Here is a 23,228-nt window from a genome sequence, read left to right as displayed (position 1 = left end):
CCTGGACTAAGTGCTTACCCTTGACATTGCTATGGGTAAGGACCCACCCCAGGAAGAATAGGAGAGTATCCCCCTTGAGATGATGTTTGGATTGCCCTATCTGGGAGGGGCTGGGGAAATACCAGTGTTCGAAACAAAGGACCTATTTTTAAAAGAATTGTTACTGGCACTTTCTTCTTTTTTATCTCATTTAAGGGAAAAGGGGCTATTGGCCCAGATTTCTCCACTGGACTCTGCGGTACACTGGTTCCGGCCTGGAGCTTGGGTGCTGATAAAGGTGTGGAAGGGAGTCCAAGTTACAGCCAAAGTGGGAAGGACCGTTCCAAATCCTTCTGACTATAGAAACGGCAGTGCGGACAGCTGAGAAAGGGTGGACTCACTATTCTCGAGTCAAGGGACCCGTGGAGCTGCCTGCAGATCCTTCTCAGTGCACAGTGGTGACAAGCACAGACCATCCACTTAAAGATAAAAATTACTAGAAAAGACTAGAAATTTCGCATGAACAGTTATACTTTGAACATTGCTTTGAGCTGGGATCCCAACCCTGATGACAACCTTATTTGGGACCCAACAACCAGGTTTTATGTACTGTGTGAATCATTGTTGAATATATGGACTATGGGACCAGGAACATTTATAGTGTGGAAGGGGGATTTTTACGGATTAAGGGGAATAAGAATTGAACAAGGGGATGTGTCACTAATCAGACTTAACACTGGGGAATTGGTAATATTTTGGTATACCACACATAAAGACTTAGGAAATAGAAGGTATCCGTGGTATTTCTTAAGGAAAAGGGGGAACAGAGCCCTCAAATACTTTGAATTAATTTGTGTAGGCAAACCTTTGGCTCCCACCTTAGGGGCCATAAGTTGGTATTTTCCTTAAGAAATCTGCTTAAACCTTCAGAAATTAGAGTATATTCTATTAATACCATTGCTTGTGATTGCATTAATTTTCTTTTGTTGGGAATATAGAAAAGGTGTGTGGGGAAAAGAAAGAACATGGGAAGGTATATAGAGGAGACAGTTATGTACGCCTCAATCCAAGAAAGAATGAGGTGAACATGGAGAATGGAAGGAATAGGGTATCCCCTTAAAAGTATTATGATAGGGATAATGATAGAAGCCGGATGGCCAGGGGTAGATTCTGGGGTTAGAAGTGGTTATGCAAGGGTCCCTGGCAAAGATGGCTCCCGGTATTGGATGGATGAGCATGGGGGCCCTATAAAGTTTACAATAAGTTTGAATGCAAAAGACCAGCCCTAAACAGCTGTTTTCTATGTGTGCCAATTGATAGACTGTGAAAATGTTCAGTATCAGCGGTCATATGCAGAGACTGACAAGTATATGTGCTATAATACATATTGTCCCACCTGGGAGCAAGTGGGTTGGACAACAGAGGCAGAGGGATGGGTATCGTCAGCTGAATACAGAGACAGAGAATTGAGACAGTTAATTTCTATAGTTAAAGGCACAATTGATCCACAATGTTTTGACAAGAAATGTAATCAAATTTATTTGGCAGTCACCAAGGCCAAAACAAAAAGAGGGGAACTACACACTAAAAAGTTTGGGATGGGTATAGCAGTAAATGGGAAGGACCCATTAGCCTGCTGCTTTCAGATATTGATTGAAGAAACTGTTGCGGTCTCTGCCGCTTCCCCTTCTCTAGCCCTGAACAGTGCCTACCTCCGCTGCTGGAAACGCCGCGTCCCGCGGTGCCGGGACTCCGACAGCTCTGCCAATTCCAAGTGGCGGCTACCATTGCTTGCCCGTCTCCCCGCTGCCTCGCGCGCGCGTGAGGACACCCACTTTGTGCGCACAGCTCCCGGAAGTCTGGCCCCGCCTGTGCTAATGACGCCACGCCCTAAGCCTGATATAACCGGCGCCCGGACTCCTTCTCCTTGCCTTGCAACGAGGTTCACTACTGCCTAGTAGTTCTGAGTTGCGCTTCGTCTGTTCCTCGTTCCTGCCAGCTACAGACTCGGTTCCAGTCTACAGCCTGCTTCAGTCCACAGCCTGCTTCCGTCCACAGCCAGCGGCAGACTCCGTTCCAGTCTACAGCCTGTTCCAGTCCACAGTCTGCTACCGATTCTATCTAAGTCTTTAGCCTGCTCCAGGCCCAGCATTCTACAGACCCTGCCTCACTGTCCGGTTTGCTACAGGTATCGCTGCCGCCCGCTGCCCTGTCATCAGCTGGCCCTCGACCTGTACTGCCGGTCCACGGACTATCTTTCACTCTGGACTTTCCATACTACACTCCCAGCCCAGGCTTACCTCCTATTGGACTTTGAGCATATACCCCAAGTCCCAAGGTTCCAGGACCCTACGGGCTCCTCCTGGGGGGTTCCTGGTTCCCGGGTGAACACCGCCAGCCTGTGGCTCCGCCTCCCGGCCTACCCTGTCATCCTAGGTGGGCCGGCCCAAGGGTCCACTACCCTGCCTGCAGTACCCAACTGCAACAGAAACCCCAAACTTTGATACTAGACCCACAATAATGCCTGGGATTCAACCATTTAGACACCCATTAAATGATCCCAAGGTAGTGAAAGTAATAACTATAAAGGACCTAAGCCAGACCACTGAAGTAGAAACAGGATATGGGGAAGTAAATGCCTGGGTAGAATGGATAAAATACACTGTGAAATCCCTGAACAAGAGCTTCTGGGAAACTTATAGCACAGATAGTGCCATTTCCTTTTGGTTGGAACAACAACCCAGAAGGACTGAAATGCATCCTGGCATTATATCAAGATGAAATGGCTTGGAACAACGCCACCTGTAAGTCTCTGGCTCTACAATTCCCAGTCCTGAAGCCACATAAAGAGCAGCAGGTACCTCCAGTATTCTCCCCAAGTACTTGGAACCACACTGCCTGCCTCTCACGGCGGGGGTTAGGATTCAATCAACAAGTGGAAAAATTGGTTACCTGTACTGCAACATGGAATGTGACAGGACTGGTGGAGGTCAGAAACTACTCGAATTTGTGAGTAGCTAGAGCAGACTTATGGTGGTACTGCGGAGGAAGAGTGATACGACCTACACTGCCCACTAATTGGTCTGACACTTGTGCAGTAGTACAATTGGCAATTCCATTTACCCTGGCATTTAAAAAAAAAGAAAATAAAGAGTACAAAAGAATAAAAAGGGGTAGTTTAGGGACATCCTTTGATGAAAGGGTATATTTAGACTCAATAGGAGTGCCAAGAGGAGTCCCCGATGAATTCAAAGCCCAGAATCAAATAGCAGCAGGGTTTGAGTCCGCCCTCTTCTGGTGGGCCACAATCAATAAAAATGTAGTTTGGATTAATTATATATATATATTATAATAAACAGAGATTTATTAATTGCACACAGGAGGCAATAAAAGGAATTGCAGAACAATTAGATGCCACTAGTAGGATGGCCTGGGAAAATAGGATGGCTTTAGATATGATGTTAGCTGAAAAAGGTGGAGTATGTGTAATGTTAGGAGGAGAATGCTGCACTTATATACCCAATAACACTGGCCCAGATGGCACAATTATACGAGCTTTACAGGGTCTCACTACCCTAGCAGATGAACTGGCAGAAAACTCTGGGGTTGATACATCATTCATGCATTGGTTGGAAGCATGGTTTGGAAAATGGAAAAACTTATTTGTGTCAGTATTCACCTCCTTCATAGTAGTTATAGGAGTTTTAGTGGCATTAGGATGTTGCATTATCCCATGTGTGCGAGAATTGGTGCAAAGATTAATAGAAACCGCAATTACTAAGAAAATGCCCCTAGGACCTCCTCCATATGTTGAGGCAATGCGATTGCTAGATAACACTGAGGAATTAGAAATACAGAAGGCTCAGCAAATGCTTGAGACCTTAGAAGCAACTTTCGAAAAACTGTGAATGTAATAGCAACAAGTTGATAAAGAAAGAGGGAGAAATTGTGAGCTAGGGCTCACTAGTATTGCTATTACAGATGGTAAATACAATATAGAAGTAGAATTATATTCCTTAAAGATGTTTAGAAATTTCTAGCTGTAGCAGGCCGAGTTGCTAAACCCTAACCAGCCCCCCCCTTCTCTTCCCCCCCCCCTTCTTCCCCCTTCTTGCTGAGAAACACAATCTGCACAGCATAATACTTTGTGCTAAGGCTGACACATATAGGAAAGGAATGTGGAAGGATGAAGCTCCCACATTCCTTTCTGTAACTGATTTTAACAAAGACTTTCTCATAGCATTAGAAACTAACAAGAGAAATAAGACTTTCTCATAGCATTAAAACTAACAAAAAAAAATAGCCATTTAAGAACAGCATGTAGGCAAATATGAAAACAATAAGTTAACTTTGAAAGTTGAAACATGGCATTAAAATACGTTGGTTAAGCAAAATAAAGAAAAACAAAGTTTGAGATACATGAGAAAATGCCTGAGAAAGGGGTAACACTGAAATGAAGGCATTGGATAGGCTGAGTATCCTGAGATGGGGAGGAGTAAAAGGATAGGCGAATGTACAATAGAATGTACAACAGTAAGTTGTTTTGGCGGACTAAGTGGACCTAGTGTCCGCGAGGTCAATATAATATGGGCCCAGGCCCGCTCGAGGAGCTGGTCTCGGTCAACGGCAGAGGGGGGGGGAGGAGGGGTAGCGAGCGCGGGAAGTTAGAGAAGGCTGTTCAGCGAGGCAGTCTAGGAGGGGGGGGGGAGGTGTAGTGTTGCGCCTGAGGGAATATCGTGGCGGTTAGGGATTGGTGGGTTAGTAACGGGGAGTTGAGAAGGAGGGGGGTGATAGGTTGAAAAATTTTGAACTAGAAGTAGGCGGGGGATGAAGCAGCAAAGCAGTCGGTAGTTGCACGGCGGCGAGGCAAGTCAGAGAAATTTGCTTACTGGTTTAATTCCTGAAGTTCGGGGGTACGAGTACAGAATCTTCCAGTTTGGATGGCCAGGTCGCACGAGCAGGCGGAGGTCGAGCGCGGCGGTGAAATGGCGGCGACGTTGGACTCCGAGGAGGCAGCGTGGGTGCCGGGTGAAAGTGCGGCGGCGGAGTCAGACTGGGAGGCGGGCTCTGAATGGGTGAGCGGAGCTGTTTGTATTGATCGGGGTGGGTTAGGCGGTGACGAGGAGGAGGGTGCCGGCAGAGTGATTCCAGACACTAGCAGAGGGATCGCTGAAGTGCCGTTCATGGAGGCCGCTATGGATTTGGTGAGGGCGGACAGGGGGCAGTCCGTAAGAGTTATTAGGCCTCGGGGAAAAGGGCGGGGTGGACTGCGGAGAGGAGTAGCGGGAGCTGAAAGGGAGGTGAGGCCGATTTCAGAGGCAGGTTGGGGGGTTGCGCGGCACGGGTCTGGAGCTGTTGCACGGAAAGCTTATACTGTCGTGGAAGTTGGTGAAGGGGGGGGCTCTGAGTTGGTAAACATTGGAGGAGAAGACAGGAGGAACGAAGACAGGCAGGGAGGTTTGTTGTGCAGGGTTCCTTCTCGGGGGAGGAGGGGCAGGGGTGTGTCCCTGGGAGGTATGGAAGGAGGAGTTTCGAGGGGAACTCGGGGGGTCGGTGTGACTAGGAGGGGGCGGGTACCAGTTAGTGGGGCTGGGATGAATTACAGGCATCTGCTTCAGGTGCAGGATGAAGGTTTTACGGGGGAGTTGGGATGGATGGGTGCTAGCCGGGGACGTGAGGAGGGCGCGGGGTTGGTTAGGGGCAGAGTGGGGCAGGAGAGTTTTAGGACCCGGTCTAGGGGTGCTGTGCAGCGTGGATATAACAATTTACCTATTGGTGATTTGTCATGGTTGGGAGGGGGGGAAAGAATTAGGGAACGACGTCTGGAGGAGTTTCAGTGGGGGAGACAAGGGGAGACGGAGGGACCTGGGTTTGAAGGAGAGTGGGACGCGGTGTCCGGTTTGGGGCTTTTTCCCTCCTCTGCTGCGGTGTGTGTAGAGGATGATGGAGCTATGCCGGGTCCTTCGCGGCAAGAGGCATGGCGGAGTGTGGCACCTGTGGAAGTTCGAACTGGTCAGCGTGAGAGGGTAACTGTGGCTGGAGCAATGGCGGTGGAGGCTGACCCGACAGGTGAGTTGGTAATTTTTCCACGGCTTGATCGGGGTGATGTTCAGAAGCAAAAGGGTACAGGTTCCAGTGGGGATAGAGGGGATAATAGGGATGGTGCAGGGGATGTGTTCAAAGTACAGAAGAGCAAGGATGAGGAAAGGAGGAGTAGTGGAAAAGGGGAGTCATCAAGGTCGGGAAAGGCTAAAAAGAAACGGAAAAGGGAGAGATCTAGCTCTTCAGATTCGTCCTCTTCTTCCTCTTCCTCGTCCTCTAGCACATCTGAGGAAGGGGCGTCGGGGAAAGGCGGAGTGGTGGGGGGTACTACAGTGCGTGGAGCCCCGGCCTTGGTGGCTCTGACGGAATTGTGGGAAGAGGTGCCAAAGTCCATACGTAAGCGTATTTGGCGGAGGCAGTTTATAGATATTTTTCAGCTGTTAGAAGGTAGGCGTGGGAGGCGTAAGGAGAAGAAGAAGCGAGGGAAGAGTGAACGTTTTCCGGGTGCGCAACAGAAAGTCGCACGAAATATTCATAATTGGATGAGAGCATTCCTGCGGTTAGCCAGTGTAGTAGGAAAAAAGGATCCATCACAGTATGGGTCTTTGTTAGCTTAAGCAGATTCCATTTTAGCAGCAAGTAAAACTTATGATGGGTGGTCATTGTTGAACTATGACGAGCGGTTCCACGACAGGATGGAGGAGAATAAATTTATGTCGTGGGGCACTCAGGATGTGGGGCTATGGTTAACCCAGATGGCCTCCAAGGTGTCGGGTGGAGGGTTGGGACAGGGCTTGGTTTCTGGAGTAGGCGTGGGGCGGTCCTTTCAGAAAGACTTCCCGAGTGGGGGGACAGGGAAAGGAGGTGCAGGGCGTAGCGACATTTGCTGGCGATTTAATCGCTCCAATTGCAACTTTCCTGATTGCAAATTCCGTCATGCCTGTTCCAATTGCGGAGCAGCCCACCCCGCCATGCGATGCCTCAAACGGCAAGGCGAGGGTCCCCCCTCGACTCAGATCACAAAAGGAGTGGGTAAATCAGGGGTGTGAATTGGCGTCGACACTGGTTAGGATTGCTGCCATGCTGCCCTGGTTAAGAATTTATCCGAACAAAAGGATGGCAGATCTGCTAATTCAAGGTTTTACAAGAGGTTTCCGTATCCCTTTTTTTTGGGGGGGGGGGGGGGGGGGGGGGCAATAATTGCCCATTGGTGCAGCGATTAGGGGGAGTGGTTCAGAATAAATTGCGGGAGGAGATTGCCTTGGGTAGGATTGCGGGTCCGTTCCCAACAGCTCCTTTAAAGAATTTGGTATTATCACCGTTGGCGGTTATTCCTAAGCGAGAGGCAGGCAAATTTAGGCTGATCCATAATTTGTCCTTTCCCGAGGGTAAGTCTGTGAACGACGGGATTCCTAGAGAGCAGTGTACGGTTCGCTACGCCTCTTTTGATTCGGCAGTTCGGGTAGTGAGGAGCTGTGGTCCGAAAGCATTGATGGCTAAAGCGGATATTGAGGCGGCTTTTTCGCTTGTTACCGATACATACGGAAAGTTTCCATTTGCTTGGATTCCGTTTTCAGCAGGAGTTTTACTTCGATAAGTGCTTGCCTATGGGTTGTTCTATAGCATGCGCTTATTTTGAAGCGTTTAGTTCATTTGTGCATTGGGTGGTACAGATAAGAGCAAAGTCGGCTAATCTGGTGCATTATCTGGATGACTTCCTGTTTGTCGGTGGGGCCGAATCGGGGGAGTGCGAGAAATTGTTGGGGTTTTTTCAAGAGGTTGCGAGGGAATTTGGTATTCCCCTTTCGGCAGGTAAGACAGAAGGACCAAGCACGAAATTGATATTTCTAGGAATTGAGTTGGACTCGGTGGAGATGGTATCATGTTTGCCAGAGGACAAAGTAGGGCGTCTGCGGAATTTGGTGCGGGAGGCATTGGGTAGGTGTAAGTTGACCTTGCGGGAATTGCAATCTTTAGTGGGCAGTCTTAATTTTGCCTGTAGGGTAATTCCTATGGGTCGGGTATTCCTGAGAAGACTGTCGCATGCCATGACCGGCATTAGAAAGCGTCATCATCGTGTTCGGGTTTCCAAATTGATGCGAGAGGATTTGCGAATTTGGGATAAATTCTTAGTTGGTTTTAATGGTGTGGAGTTTTGGCAATCCGATCCGTCGTCTAATCATGATTTGGAGTTGTTCACTGACGCAGCAGGTTCTATAGGATTTGGAGCTTATTTCCAAGGATCCTGGTGTGCGGATAGATGGCCGGTTGCATGGGTAGAATCGGGGGTTACCAAAAATATTACGTTTTTGGAGTTATTTCCGATTGTGGTAGCGGTACACATTTGGGGTGCGCGGTTACGAGGAAAGAGAGTCGTGTTTTGGTGTGATAATATGGGAGTAGTAGAGGTCATCAATAAAAGATCGGCGAAATGCTGCAGAGTTTCAGAGATGCTGCGACATTTGATCTTATGTTGTATGTCCTTGAATGTAACAATATGGGCTCGACATGTGCCGGGGGTTTCTAACGGTGTGGCCGACTCTCTTTCTCGTTTCAAGTGGGAAGTATTTCGAGAATTGGCTCCAGAGGCGGAACTCTGTGGAACGCCAGTGCCATCTTCCCTTTGGAAATTTGGTGCCCAGAAGCCTGGAATATGCTGCGAGCTTCATTAGCAACGTCTACATGGACAGGTTATGTGGGGGGGGGGGCTCGAAGAGTGACCGCATTTTTGTCTTCATTGGGATGGCGGGGTGGTCCAATTTCTGATGTTGCTCTGGTGCGTTTTATTGAACAAGCTAGATTAAATGGTTATTCGAGGGCGATGGTGGGCCGGCAATTGGCGGGATTTTCCTTTTTTATGAGGGCGCATGGTTGGGGCTTTCCGTCAGGGCGTTTTATAGTGCGCCGGTTATTAGCAGGTTGGTATAGAGAAGTGGGGCAAAGGTTGGATAATCGTTTGCCAATCACGCATGATATTTTGATTCGATTATGGGGAGCTTTGTCGTCGGTTTGTTCGTCCGATTACGAAACGTTGTTATTTCGTCTTGCTTTTGTTTTCGCTTTTTTTGGTGCATTCAGAGTAAGCGAATTAGTGGCCCGAGCGGCCGGCAGCAAGGATTACCCAGGCCTTTTGGCGCGGAATGTCATTGTGACAAATAGATCGGTGGTGATTTGTATACCACGATCTAAGACGGACCAGAAGGGACGAGGATTGTCAGTGGTGGTGGCTGCGGTGCCGGGATTGGTAACCTGCCCAGTTGCAAATGCTGTGAATTATTGTCAGTTGCGACCGGGAGGGGCATCTTAGTTTTTGGTACATGAGAATCTTCGTCCACTGACTAAGTACCAGTTCGAGATGGTACTTCGTCGAGTTTTGGTCAGGGTGGGACTGGATGGGCGGCGTTTTGGTACGCATTCTTTTCGAATTGGGGCAGCAACATCGGCAGCTGGCACAGGATTGTCAGAGGGAGTGATACAGAGAATTGGTCGATGGAGGTCAAACGCGTACCGGAGTTATATCCGCCCTGAAGCTGGGCGTGAATGAATGGTGACTAATCTTTGTTTCTTTTAGGTGCGGTGCCTGCTGATATGTCGGTGTGGATCATCGGACATTCTTATATTCATTGGGCACACAAGCATGCACGTGGTTGACCTTACGGTCCCCATTTGGATTTGCAGAGCAGAGGGGTGCGGGTGCACTGGTTGGGGCGGCGAGGCATGCTTTGGGACGAGCTGATTCCGTATGTGAAGAAGGAATGTGCACGTCTCAGCGCACCTTGAGTTTTGGTGATCCATTTGGGGGGAAACGACTGGGGACGGATGGTTGGTAGGCAATTTATCAGCATAGTCCGAAAGGACTTGATGACGGTTTCAATATTATTGCCTACTACTATCTTGTGTTGGTTGGACATAATCGTCAGACCTGCTGAATGGGAAAACATTAGGTGGCGACGAAGCAGGTCCAAAGCGAACCAACAAATTGGATCTTGGTTGGCACGCTTGGGGGGGGGGGCGTCATATTCGCCATGAGTGGTCCTGGGGTAAGGTCACAGGCTTATTTGGCTCTGACGGAGTTCACCTCTCTTTCTTAGGCACGGACCTGTTTCTAAATTCTATTCAGGAGGTTCTGGAGGCATTATTTCCGAAGTAAGCGGGGCCGCATCTTTGGGGCTCACAGGACATAGGATGCCTGTGTCTATGGCACTTGGTCCTAACCAGCAGAGTTTAAAGTTATGGTTTATGTTAAAAGGATTTCAGCAATATGCATGTGATGGTTGACAACTGGGGCTGTTGTCAGGGAGTGGTCCCTTGCTGGAAGGAGGCGGGAACCACTGGGCCAGACCCCTTGCAGGTTGGAGGCGGGGGTCCACTCAGGTTGGCTCCTTGCAGGAGGGCAGCGGGAGCCGGAACTTGGAGTGTGGTGCCAAATCTTCGAGCCGAGTGGCTGGTAAAGGCTATCCTGCCGGAAAGTGGCGGCTAGATTGGGGGGGAGTAAAACGACTGAAATCCGAGAGCAATATTTGTTTGTATATTTTGAGGCTCGGACCATTTATTAATAAAGCTGCGGCCTTGTTTTACCCAACATAATGTCTTGTAGTTTTTCCATGTTCAGGGTGGATGCGAGTGAGTGTGGTCCTGGTTGCCCATATTATTGCTTTGTGGGCATGCCTGCTTATGACACCCGTACTTGCAAGTTCGTAAAATAAAGAACAGAAATTGTTTCACCAACTCTTTGTGTTCACTATATAATTTTCTAAGACTGTGCAGTACCGCTTCTAACAACCTTATTGTCACCTACTGGACTGGTGGCAGGATATTTTGCCTCTCTAGCTGCTGTTTGCCCTGTTTCCCCCAGGATTAGACAAGTGTTTTCTTTCATCATTGTTTAGTGAGAAGTCTTTTATTTTCTCTCTCTGTTTCTCTCTATCACTTTCTTTTTTCCCCTCTCTGTCTTCCCATTATTTCTCTCTCTCTCTCTTGGATTTTTGTAGGTTCTGGTACCATTTATTGGACCAGCAAAAAATAAAATTTAAAATATATGGTATTATTCATGGCACCAGCTCATAACTTGAAAATATTGGGATGGCGGTGCAGTTTACCTTCCCTAGGCTTAAACCATTGGGTCTCATCAGTCCACATTTTTAGCAGGAAAAACCAAGTTTAATCATGACAGTTAGGTACCAAACTGGATTATTTTGCTTTATTATATTTTGCTTATTTAACTTGGTTTTATCTGACTTCTCTTCTGTCCACATGGGCCTAGTGCTTTCCAGCTGATGGTAGCAATTGCAGCAGTAGATCCTCGTCAGCTCTTCTCTCAGGCATCGATACCAGGTGACAAATTTTAGGTGCCTGCGCATCCTGGCACCCAGAAATTTTCCAGTCCTTCCCCTGTTGTCAATATAATCTCCGCCCCTTTTGCCTTCTGGTCCGTCTTTGATTTGTGTACTCTGAGTCTAATGAGACGATCCTGAGCTTGTACGTTGCCGTACAATAACCCGTTATTACCCTTATCGTTTTTGGATGGGGCCACCAACTTGCTAACCCTTAACGCAGCAAAAAATGCCGTACAGAACGCTGCCCTGAACAACGCCACCTCAAATGGCTCGGTGCATACTTGCTGTACTGCGTGCCACAATCTGACCAGTAGCTCATGCGTGATGGGTCGTCTTTTATCACCTTCCCATGCTACCTCCCTCGCCCACCCTGCTAGCAACTTCTTGACTATGAAGAAGCTGAACGGATTGCCCCGACCCTGCACCTTGGTGAAGAAGGCAAAGCCGGCCAAATGGTTGATCGTGGCTCCTCTGGACCGGCCTGCCTCCTTTGACTGGGATATAAAGCGAACTATCTGATTGGCCTCTACCACCCCTGTCGCGCTGCCCTGCCCTAACAGAAAATCCTGAACCTTATCATAACCCCGGCAGTATGCTTTCCAGGTCGCCGGGGCAACCGACGCCTTCAACAATCCCTGCTCGACCTTGTTCCAATTTGCCATAGACGGGCCGGTATTGGGACTCCCTCCGCCTCTGCCTCCGGCACCTGTTGGCGAAAGAGATCCCACTTAGCCCTTGAGAGCGCATCCGCCACCTGATTCCGGGCACCCGGTACATGTTTCGCCCATAGCGTCATGTTTAATCGCAAGCTCTGCAGGACCACTTCCCTTAACAACCCAGCCACCCGGGGACAGTGGGCCGCCTGTTTGTTCAACACCGTCACAACTGCCGCGTTGTCACACCAAAAGACTATCCTTTTGTTGTGGAACTTGTGGGCCCATACCGTAATCGCTACCAATATGGGAAAGAGTTCCAGGAACGTTATGTTCTTTACCAAGCCATCGTCCCGCCATGCCTGCGGCCAAGGCGCCGCGCACCAAGCGCCCTGGCAATACGCCCCGAATCCCCAACCACCCGACGCGTCCGTGTAAATATCTAAATCTCTGTTGGACATTACCTCCTCCTGCCACATTGCTATACCGTTGAAATTTTCCAAGAATTGCAACCACATTACAATTTCGGCCCTTATCGGTCTCGCTACTCTGATGTGGTGGTGCGGGCGCTTCACCCCTTTCGTCGCATCTGACAGTCGCCTCAAGAAAGCCCTTCCCATGGGTATTACCCGGGTGGCGAAATTCAGACTTCCTATTAAGGATTGCATCGCGGTTAAAGTGACCTTCCTTGATGCCAATGTCTGCCGAAGCAAGTCCCGTAGCTTACACACCTTCTCTACCGGTAATCTTGATGTCATTGTCTGGGTGTCTATCTCTATGCCTAAAAAGGACAGGGTGGTAGTGGGGCCTTCCGTCTTTTCCTGTGCCAATGGAATCCCGAACTCTCGGGCCATTTCCTGAAATTCTACTAACAGCTGTGCACAGGTGTTCGTATTGGCCGGTCCCACAAACAGGAAGTCGTCCAGGTAATGAACCACGTTGCCATTCCCCGCCCTTGCCTGCAATGCCCAATGCAAGAATGTACTGAACATCTCGAAACAAGCACAAGAGATAGAACACCCCATCGGCATACATTTGTCGAAATAGTAACTTCCTTTGAAGTGGAAACCTAGTAGCGGGAAGCTGTCGGGGTGGACGGGCAGCAGTCTGAATGCGGATTTTATGTCTGCCTTGGCCAGTAAAGCCCCTTGGCCGCATTGCCTTACCAAAGCGATCGCCTCATCGAAGGAGGCATATTGTACCCTGCAAGCGTCCTCCGGCACGTGATCATTAACCGAATCACCTGGGGGATAGGACAGGTTCTGAATAAGTCTGAATTCCCCTCGCTCTTTCTTGGGCACTACTGCCAAGGGTGATATCATCATATCCTGGAAGGGGGGGTCCGCGAATGGGCCCGCCATCCTGCCCAATTCGATTTCCTTAAGTACCTTCTGTTGTACTATGCCCGCGTGTCTCACTACGGAGACTGCATTACCTAAACTTGTGCTCCTAATTTTTCCATTAAACGGTATTCTAAAACCATCTCTAAAAACCCTCCCTAAGCCTGGCAGCGTCCAAACTTCTAGGGTATCCTGCCAGCCATTCCGCCATGGTCGCCAATTGTATCGGCGAAGGTGCCTTGCCGAAAACACTATTGCTTTCCTCCTCCTCCGAGATTTCCTGCCAGCCCTTGCCCTTTTTTGATACACTTACTTGCCGGGTGTGGTCCGGCACACATGGAACACACGTGCTTAAATTTGCATTCGTGGAAGGTGCACCCTGCCTTATTGAATCTCCAACACACTTTGCTATTCCCGCTCTCTCCCCAGGAACTACTCCCCGGCGTAGGTGTCCCGTAGCCCACCTTTCCGGTCCCATGTGCTCCACTTGTATCAAGGGCCTTGCTGGTCATCTGACGCAGCCATAAACCGACGTCTTGTGTTCCCCAGGACATACTCCTGTTGTCTTCCATTTTATCCCTGAAATGCTCATCATAATTTAACCAGCACCAGCCCTGATACTCCTTGTAACCCTCGAGTATGGCATCTGCGTAGCTAAGCATGGGCGCATACTGCGACGGGTCCTCCCTTCCGTGACACTGATCATCCTCAAAAAGGCTCTGGCCCAATTTATTATGTTCTTTGCCACCTTCACTTCCCCCCCTTTCTTCTCCTCCTTCTTTCCCCTCTTTTTCCTCTCCGCTGCGCCTTTCCTGCCCTCCAATATGGAGAATATATCTATATATTCCCTTTTCCTTATTTTACTGCGCAACGCCCTCGGAACACTTTCCCACAACTCCGCTAAAGGTGGCAGGGCCATGACAGCTGTCGCTCCCGCCGCTGCGCGCCCGACCGTCCCCAAGGGCCCTCTTTCCCCCTCGCTCCCGTCAGATTCCTCCTCTGAGGAGTCAGTGGAAGATTCACTGTCCTTCCTCATTCTCTTATTACCCTTTCTTTTCGACTCTGCATCCTTGTCCCGTCCTCCACTACTTTGTTCCCGACCGCCAAGTCCGCTGCACCGTCCGGTGCTCGTGTCTCGCCATCCTCCACCGAGCTCTCATCGCCCCTCTCGCTCTCAGCTCCTTGTCCTCTGCCGGCACACCGTTCGCCGCGGTCCGTTTCTTGGGTTGGTGACCCGACTTGGTCTTCCTCTCTCGCCCTTGGATGGGCTCCAATGCCTTTTGGGCTCCAGTGACCCCGTCCTGTGGGGCCGTCGTTCCCCCAGTCGCCGGGTTGTACCATGGCGGAGGTACCTGCCACCATGGGGGATACATGTGATGCTGATAAGGATTACCCATTGAGGCCATCCAGGTCTGAGCATTGTGCTGAGTTCCTCCCATCCCACCGTATGTCGACGACTCTGGCGATTGTCCGGGCGCTCCCGAGGGCTGCATGGCTCCTACTCCCATCGCCGGCCAGATGGGCCATCCCCACTGTGGTGGGCCGCCTTGCCCCGGCTGCCCGCCTTGTGACCAATGGGGGCCGCTTTGTTCCGCCGTGGCTGTTTTCGCCTGCTGTCGCCGGCCTTCGTTCTTCCTCGCCTGAACCTTCTTCACCTTTCCAGCCAATCCTGGCTCGCCCTGGTTCCTGGCCTGCGGTCTTCGCCTCCCCCCGGCTTCACGCCCTCCTTCCCCTTTGCTAGGGGCAGGATCCGCCGGTGCGTTCCGTGGCTCTGCGCCCCTCGGCTGCTGCGCTCCTCCCCGGCCTTTCTGCTGCCTTGCTGCTCCCCGGGCTCTCTGTGCTCCTTTACCTGGCATGCTCACGATCAATACAAAACTCTTTTTTCTGTTCTTTATTTAATTGTTTATTATTGTTTTACTCACGGTTTTGCCGCTTCTAACGGGAGGAGCGCTGGCAGGTACCCTTGCGTCGCTCCTGTGCTCGGCTCCAGCTCTTTTTGTCTTCGGAAGTGAGTCGCTTTAAAATTCTTTGCAGGGCTGAAATCGGTGCACAGGCACGTGGTTCCCAGCTCCTCGGCTGTCCAGCTCCCACCTGGTCCTTCCAGCCGATGCTTCCGTTCGCTGCGCTGCTCTGTCCTTCCTCCGCCCTGCCCGGGCTGCCCATGTGGCCACCGCCTGCCTGCCTGCCTCTTTGAATCAAGGTCTGGATCGCTGCTTCAGCTTGCTGAGCTGCTCTGCCCTTCCGGCGTCTGTGCACTGCCACGTGTTTCCCCTGCGGCTCAGCTGTCCTGGATCCCTCTACGGGTGCCTGCTCCTTAAAATCCTCTCTTGCCCCTTGTCTCCTCCTCCTCTTTGCCTTCCTCGGATCTGACTCGAGGCTGCCCGCGTGGCCACCAGCCGAGTCCCGGGGTCGCTGTTTATCCCCACGCCGGATGCAGCAGGAGAAACTGGCTGCCTTTAAATCTTTTGCCCTGGTCCTCGTGTCCTCCTAGTGCGTCCGCGGTGCTGCCTGCCCCCTCCTCGGCTCTCCCGGACGTCCCTCCGCCCGATTCGCGGTCCGATGGCGTGCTCCACGTGTTCGGGCTCTGCAGATGCTGCCCCAGATGCTCCGAGCGAGGCCTGAACCGGCGAGCGCTGGCCAGGAAAAAGGATTGAGGGCACGCGCCGGCATCTTAAAGGCCCCGGGTCTCGCGAGAGACCGCGGGCCGACGTCATCGCGCCGATGACGTGCCGGCGCCATCACCACTCGCGCCGCCCCCGCCCACCCCAAGGGCCGATGTCACCGCGCCACCGACGCGCCGCCAGCCGCCCCTCCCTGCACCGGAGGCAGGATCGCACGCCGCCGCGCGAACAACCCGCGCCTCGGGATTGGGGGGGGGGGCCCTCCCCTTCGGCGGACGCCATGTTAAGGGGGGGGGCCCTCCCCACACGAGGTGAGTCGGCCCGGATTACTATGTTTTATAAAGCATTGAAATGACAAGAAAGCAAATTCTGCCTATAGAGATATGTGACCAACTATGCAGTCGCAATCCAAAATACCATTTAGCATAACAGCACAATGACAATGAGGAGACAATCTGCGACAGAAGCAGTCTACTCACATCATAATAGAAGTTGTGTTACAATATCAAGCAAATAATTTATAAATAGACAATATGTAAAAAAACAGGCTTATACGTGTCCTGAATCCTGGCACAGTTTTTGGGCACTATGCTAAGTAAGTTCATATTCAATTGTTGCGCATTTGAAGTATGGATACTCTTGTGTATATAGAGTGCATTTGTGGCTCTTTTAGGCAGGTATGATGTATTAAGAGGATAGAAGAACTTACAGTATCATAAGCAAAAACATATAAATATTACAATGACAATAACATGAAACACTCACCTCTAAAATGCAACTAACCAATATTATTTGTCCTGTATTGGTTAGTTGCATTTATGTTCTGTACACAACTCGGAGTACGAGTCGATGTGGCGGTATATACAATTAATAAATCAATAATCCTAGACTGCCTTGGTGGGGGTGTGAAATATTCCATGACCTGACCTTGGATGTGTTGTGATTCTCTTTGCCACTGTGCAAGGAGAGCTTGCAAGCTAACTTTTTGGTCTTTATTTCTTTGCAGATGGGGTTGGGGAGATTAATTTAGGTGTGAATACCATTGGACTACATGGGTTTTTCAAATAAATGGATCAGCTGTGATCAGTACCAATCCAATAATAATGTTTCAATGTCCTGAAATCTGAGTATGCATAGGTTATTTGCTACTGATGGCTCTTCACTAGCACAGCTTGCTATGGTTTTGCAGGACTTGTCAGGTTCTAAATGTAAGAAAGCTTGGGTACACAGTTTATTGGTTGCTACAGGTAGGATCATTTTGATTCATTGGAAATAGTCCTCCCCATGTACTATATAAATCTGGTTAGAAAAGTGTTCCTCTTCAGGAATGCCAAAAACCCAGTATGTAAGGCAGGAATGATAAGCAGAAGCGGCTAAAAGATTTGAGGCCTTTTTGTAGGCTTGATATTTGGGCTTAATGGATCTAAGATATCAAGCCTGATAGTGCCTTTACATTTGATGTTGAGCTCGGCTGTTACTTACATCAGCTTGCTGTGCTAATATCAGCCACAAAAGAATAACAGCGTAGATGATGGCAGAAAAAGACCATCCGGTCTGCATTTGAATTTAATTATTCATCTTTCCAAGCTGATATCAACATGAGTTACATTCAACATATAGTACAGGAGTTATTAAATAATGAAACGAATGATTAATTGAATGTATGTAGGTTTTATTCTTTTTTGGTAATTTTTTATTTTAAAATTTTTAAGAGAGTAAGAGTGGAGATATTATCACTGGAGGCATTATTTGTTTGTTTTTATTTTTATATTTGTAAAATTGTGAACTGGTATGATGGTTTTATCCAAATAGCGGTATGTAAATGTTTTTAAATAAATACAAATAAATAAATAGGTATTTCCCTGCCCCAGAGGGCTCACAATCTAAGAGGATGGAGGGTAAAGTGACTTGCCTGATTGTCACAAAGAGAATGAGTGAGAGAAGTCAGGTCTGAACCCTGTTTTCCCTACTGCTCTATCCGCTAGGCTACAGCTCCACGCCCACACATTCCATTATTCCTGGCTCATGCTTTCAAGGATATATCCAAGCTGCAAACCAAATAGTGTGACCACTTGGAGGATCACTCTCCTTATCCAATCCTGCTCTGTACCCACCCTCTTGGGCAGATGAGGATCCGTACCAGCAACCCTCCCTGCCCGTGGCAAACCAGAAAGAGAGCATTGCATCACAGCTATTGCCATGATGAGGCAGGGTGCTGTTTCCTCTGCTCTGCTTTGTGCAGATACGCTGCTCTCTCTATGGGTTAATTTTATGTTATTCTCATTTATACTATTATGAAACTTAAAAAAAAAATGTTCCAACAAAATGTTAAATCTCTTCAAGGGAGGCCTATTGCTGTTATTCAAATAACATTTGGAAAATCTGTGAAGAAAACCAGTGAGCAATTCATTCATAATTAAGTGTCTCTAAGATGGGATTACATCCAAAGGAGGGATTGAACAGGTCTTCAAAATGTAATTGTGATCTACCTTAGGAAATAAAGATTGAGAAAAACAACATTTTTCTGTTCAAGAAAAGACATCTTTCTCACACTCTGAGGGCATCACAGCAAGGTCAAATGAACTGCATCATCAAACCATTTACTTTCTCATTTAATTATTTTGCTTTTTTTTACCTGTCTATACAGTAATTCATTCACATCTTTTCACCACCAGCGTTATAGCCTTCAACACGGCACAAAAACAGAGGCCGGGCCATGAAAATAGAGACAGCCATGTGGCCAATGTTCTCTGTCAATTTAGAACACAGCCAGTGCTCCTAGCCTCATCTCTTCCCTTCTCAGCAATATGCTCACCACACCCACAGAATTTCGGCCAGTCAGTTATAGAGAAAGCTTGCACATGTCCCCAGTACAGGTAATCATTGATAACTGCAGGCTAGGTTATTTTGTTGGCTGTCTCACTTTTGGGGAAATCTGAACGTATATTGTACAGTCTGGTTACTACTATACAATGAATCTAGGTCATTGTTATGTCAAAAAAAAAAGTGAGACAGGCAGGATGGTCTGTGTATTTTCCTTATTTCCAGTGGTGTGATATAGGGAGATAAAAAAGACAAAAATCCCTGAGGATGGTCTTTTTTCCCTGTATTTTGTGATTCAGTCAGCTAGAAGGGATAGAAATGCCTGGAGACCGTCTTTATTTCTGGCAGAATGAGATACAATAAAAGGATGGATAGAAAGATATGGGGATGGTCTTTATTCTTGCAGCCTATGATACAGTGAGATAGAAGGGTGAGAAATACCTGGGGATGGTCTTTATTCCCTGCAGCCTCTGATACAGTGAGATAGAAGGGATAGAAATGCCCGGGGATGATCTTTATTCCCTGCAGCCTGTGATAATGAGATAGAAGGGATAGAAACGGCTGGGGATGATCTTTATTCCCTGCAGCCTGTTATAATGAGATAGAAGGAATAGAAACGGCTGGGGATGGTTTTTATTCCCTGCAGTGTGTGATACCGTGAGATAGAAGGGTGAGAAATGCCTGGGGATGTCTTTATTATTACAGAAAGAAAATAAATAGAGATATTGTATATGATACAGATGCTTAAAGATGGATCGGTGAAACTCTTTCATTCCAGTCACAGAGAATCCAAATCATTAGAAACCTGTACTGTGTCTCAGATGAGCTAGGTTGGATTGATTCCCTCTAGACGCATTACATTTCAGGTAAAATGGCATCCATCGCATAAAAACCCGTGGAAAATAAAAAATGGGCCTTATTCGAGAAAGATTTTTTCCAATAAGCACGGAATGGGAAAAAAAAATCTTTCTTTGAGTAAGATCCAGATTGCAATAACTGAACCACAATTGTTCTGAAAAATGGAAAACCAACAAAAGAAGCTGCAGAGAGACTGTCACAGTGGGAAGGAGGGGAAGGGGAGAGAGCCAGGGAAAGTCCAAGAGAGGTAAGAGGGAAGAAGGAAAGAAATATAGGCAGGAAAGGAAAGAGAGAAAGGAGAACAGGTAAAGGATGAGCAGAGAGAATCTGTGGGTCGCTCTGTACAAAACCCGCAGCACTGTCAGTGTGTGCAGGCAGCCTTTGCACCTTTCACACTGCAATGCTGTCAGTCTGTGCAGGAGCCCAGCCTGATGCAGTAGACTGGAAAAAGCACAGGCATCATCTCAGGCATGGAAAAGCAAAGAATGAGGAGGAAGCCTCACCTGGAGCAACCAGTGCAGAGAGGAGGCAGAGGCCAGTGAGAACAGCCCTCATGGTGCTGGACAGAGGATGGAGCTGTGTGCTGTGTGCGGCTGGGAGCTCACTCTGATCCTGGGAGTGCCTTCTGCATAGGTTGCGCAATTTATGGGCAGGAAGGAAAGAGGGAGGGGGAAGGGCTGAAAGCAGAATTGATGCAGAAAGGGGGCAGGGAAGTGAGAGGGGGGCAGGGAGGGGAAAGACAGGCTCTGGAGAGAGGATAGCTTAATAGGGTGAATGCCTGCCGCCTACTGCAGTAATAAACCCTGGCAAGAGAAACTCAGGACTACCAAAACACTCTGCAGAAAACTCCAGATGTTTCCTGCAGCCTTCAAATCCATGCATCAGATGTCCTCTGTCTGAGCCAACAATACACAAAGAGCAGAGAGATGCCATAAAAATGTACATTACTATAGACTAGGGTGAGGGTGGCCTTACAGATATATACTGCTCCCCATCTATAACAAAGAAATGCTTCTAACAGCAGTATGTGTCCTCCTTACAGTAAAGTAATATTTGGCCTAAAGCCTAGGTCTTACATAGGATTTAATTCTTACAATTAGCTTCACTTTTCTATACCATCTTTTCAGGTAAAAGCTGTATAGGTGGTTTACAGTTTAACATAAATACAGAGGTTCACGTGAGATGGCTTCGTCCAGCTAACCATTCGAGTTATCCAGACCTACACCGAGAATTGATCATTTCTCCCAGCCAAAATGTAACCAGATAAATAGAGGTGGTGGTGGGGCATTCTGGAAGCGGAGGAGGGGGGCAGCAGGACTAAATTTTAGCCCATGAGCCTCATATGCAGCGCTATCCAGCAGCAGAAACCCAGGCCTCTTTACTAGGGAATATCCAGTGAAACCCTCACCCAGTCACCCAGGTACCTTCTGCTGACTATCCAGGCAAGGTTGACCAGGCAGCTTTTCAGCTCGCTGGCCCACAGAGCAGAAACGGATAACATAAACGCATGGAAGATCTGAATCAGAATCAAAATCTGCATCTTTAAAATAAAGCCATTATAACTGACCGTCTTGAAAGAAGCACTTGAAGCAGGTGATTTTCAAAAGCATTTCAGCAGGTAAAACAGTGTTTTCCCCTGCAGAAGTAGACGTTTACAAAAAGTTTCCATGGAATGGAGGCATTCCTGGGGGTCAGAGGCAGCCTATGCACAGTCATAAATCCCAAACCACCATAAGCACTGTTCCATTTGTGGGGGCCATTTTCTAAGAGACCACTTAAATCTGGCAGTAAGACGAGAGGGTAACCTGCACGAACTGCATCTTATTTATTTATTTATTTACCATTTTTCTATACCGAACTTCATGACAAGCTTCATATCAGGCCGGTTTACATCAAACTTGGGGGTTAACTGAACAAAACCATATAACAGGAAGGCCGAGGAGCAGATACAAATAACAGGGAGAATGAACTTGGGGGCTAGAGTAGCCAGGAAATAAAGGACAGAAAAACTGGAGAATGAGAACGAATGAGTATACAGTGGCTGGGTCGGTCATTTAGTCTATTGGGCTAAATGAAGAACTGTTGCAATGTTAGGCTTAAGGGAAGGCTTGGATGAAAACCAAGTCTTGAGTTTTTTTTCGGAAGGTAATCAGGCAGGGTTCCAGTCTTAGCTCAGTCGGCAGGTTGTTCCAGATGATGGGGCCAGCTGTGGAGAATGCCCGTTCTTTCGTGGAGGTTAGACGAGAGGATTTGGTTGGGGGAACTTGAAGTGTTCCTTTGTGTGCCGCTCTGATGGGTTTTACTGATGTGTATAGTTTGAGTGGGAACTGAAGGTCTAAAGGTAGTTGGTTGTGTATAGATTTGTGGATAATGGTGAGTGCTTTGTGCAAAATTCTGTATTTAATAGGTAGCCAGTGTAGGTTTCTAAGTATAGGAGTGATGTGAGTTCTCCGGTTGGTGTTGGTTAATATCCTGGCTGTTGAGTTCTGGAGCATCTGTAGTGGTCTAGTGGCAGAGATCGGGAGTCCTAAGAGGAGAGTGTTACAATAGTCGGTTTTGGAGAATATTGTTGACTGAAGGACAGTTCTGAAGTCCTGGAGATGGAGGAGGGGTTTGAGTCTTTTCATAACTTGGAGCTTGAAGAAACAATCCTTCGTAATATTGTTGATTGATTTTTTTAGGTTCAAATGGTTATCGATGGTGACTCCTAGATCTCTTACTTGAGTGGTCTGGGGAATAGAGGTTGTCTGATCATGGCTGGTAGAATGGTCGGTGGAGATGAGAAGGATTTCTGTTTTGGCTGCATTGAGGACCAGGTTCAGGCTGGTGAGTAAGTGGTTGATGGACTTAAGGCAGTTCTCCCAGAAGGAGAGCGTTTTTGGAAGGGATTCTTTTATAGGGATCAGGATCTGAATGTCGTCAGCATATAAGTAGTGAATAAGGTTAAGGTTTGTGAGGAGCTGGCAAAGAGGCAGTATGTAGATATTAAAGAGGGTGGGGGATAGAGAGGAGCCTTGGGGGACACCTAGAGTAGATTTGAAGTTAGGAGATTCTTTATTATTGATAGTGATCTTGGAGCTTCTATTGTTGAGGAAAGAGCTGAACCATTGGAAGGCGTGTCCAGATAATCCAATGTCTGAGAGACGATTGAGAAGGATGCTATGGTTCACGGTGTCAAACGCCGCGGAGATGTCTAAGAGAACTAGCAGGAATGAAATCCCTTTATCTAGGCCCATGAGGATGTGGTCTGTTAGCGAGATGAGGAGGGTTTCGGTACTGGAAGACTTGCGGAAGCCATACTGGGAAGGGTATAGGATTTTGTGTTCCCCCAGGTAGTCCGAAAGCTGTGTGTTCACCACCTTCTCGGTGAGCTTTGCTAGCAGTGGGAGGATGGATATGGGACGGAATTTGGAGAGCTCCATTAGTGTCCAGGTTGGGTTTCTTCAAGAGAGGTTTAATAGATGCTGTTTTAAGGTCATCTGGGTATACTCCTTGGGCTAGGGAGCAGTTAATGATGTCGGCCAGAGATCTAGAGATAGTGCCTGGGATAAGGAGCAGAAGTTTCGTTGGGATGTG

General features: G+C 48.3%; 1 protein-coding gene across 1 annotated transcript in view; it reads right to left on the bottom strand.

The window, feature by feature from the left end:
* Positions 1–20,294, bottom strand: part of LOC115075872 (phospholipase A2 inhibitor subunit gamma B-like) — a 120,747-nt gene extending 100,453 nt beyond the window's left edge. The window contains exon 1 of the mRNA XM_029576749.1: positions 20,156–20,294. Within this exon, the coding sequence (XP_029432609.1) occupies positions 20,156–20,207 (52 nt within the window). The 5' untranslated portion in view covers positions 20,208–20,294. The remainder of the gene's footprint in view (positions 1–20,155) is intronic.
* Positions 20,295–23,228: the final 2,934 nt, after the last annotated feature.

This window comes from Rhinatrema bivittatum, chromosome 14 (assembly GCF_901001135.1).
Source record: "Rhinatrema bivittatum chromosome 14, aRhiBiv1.1, whole genome shotgun sequence".
NCBI lineage: Eukaryota > Metazoa > Chordata > Amphibia > Gymnophiona > Rhinatrematidae > Rhinatrema > Rhinatrema bivittatum.
The sequence above is the reverse complement of the archived record's forward strand: the minus strand, read 5'-3'. Positions and strand labels throughout refer to the sequence as shown.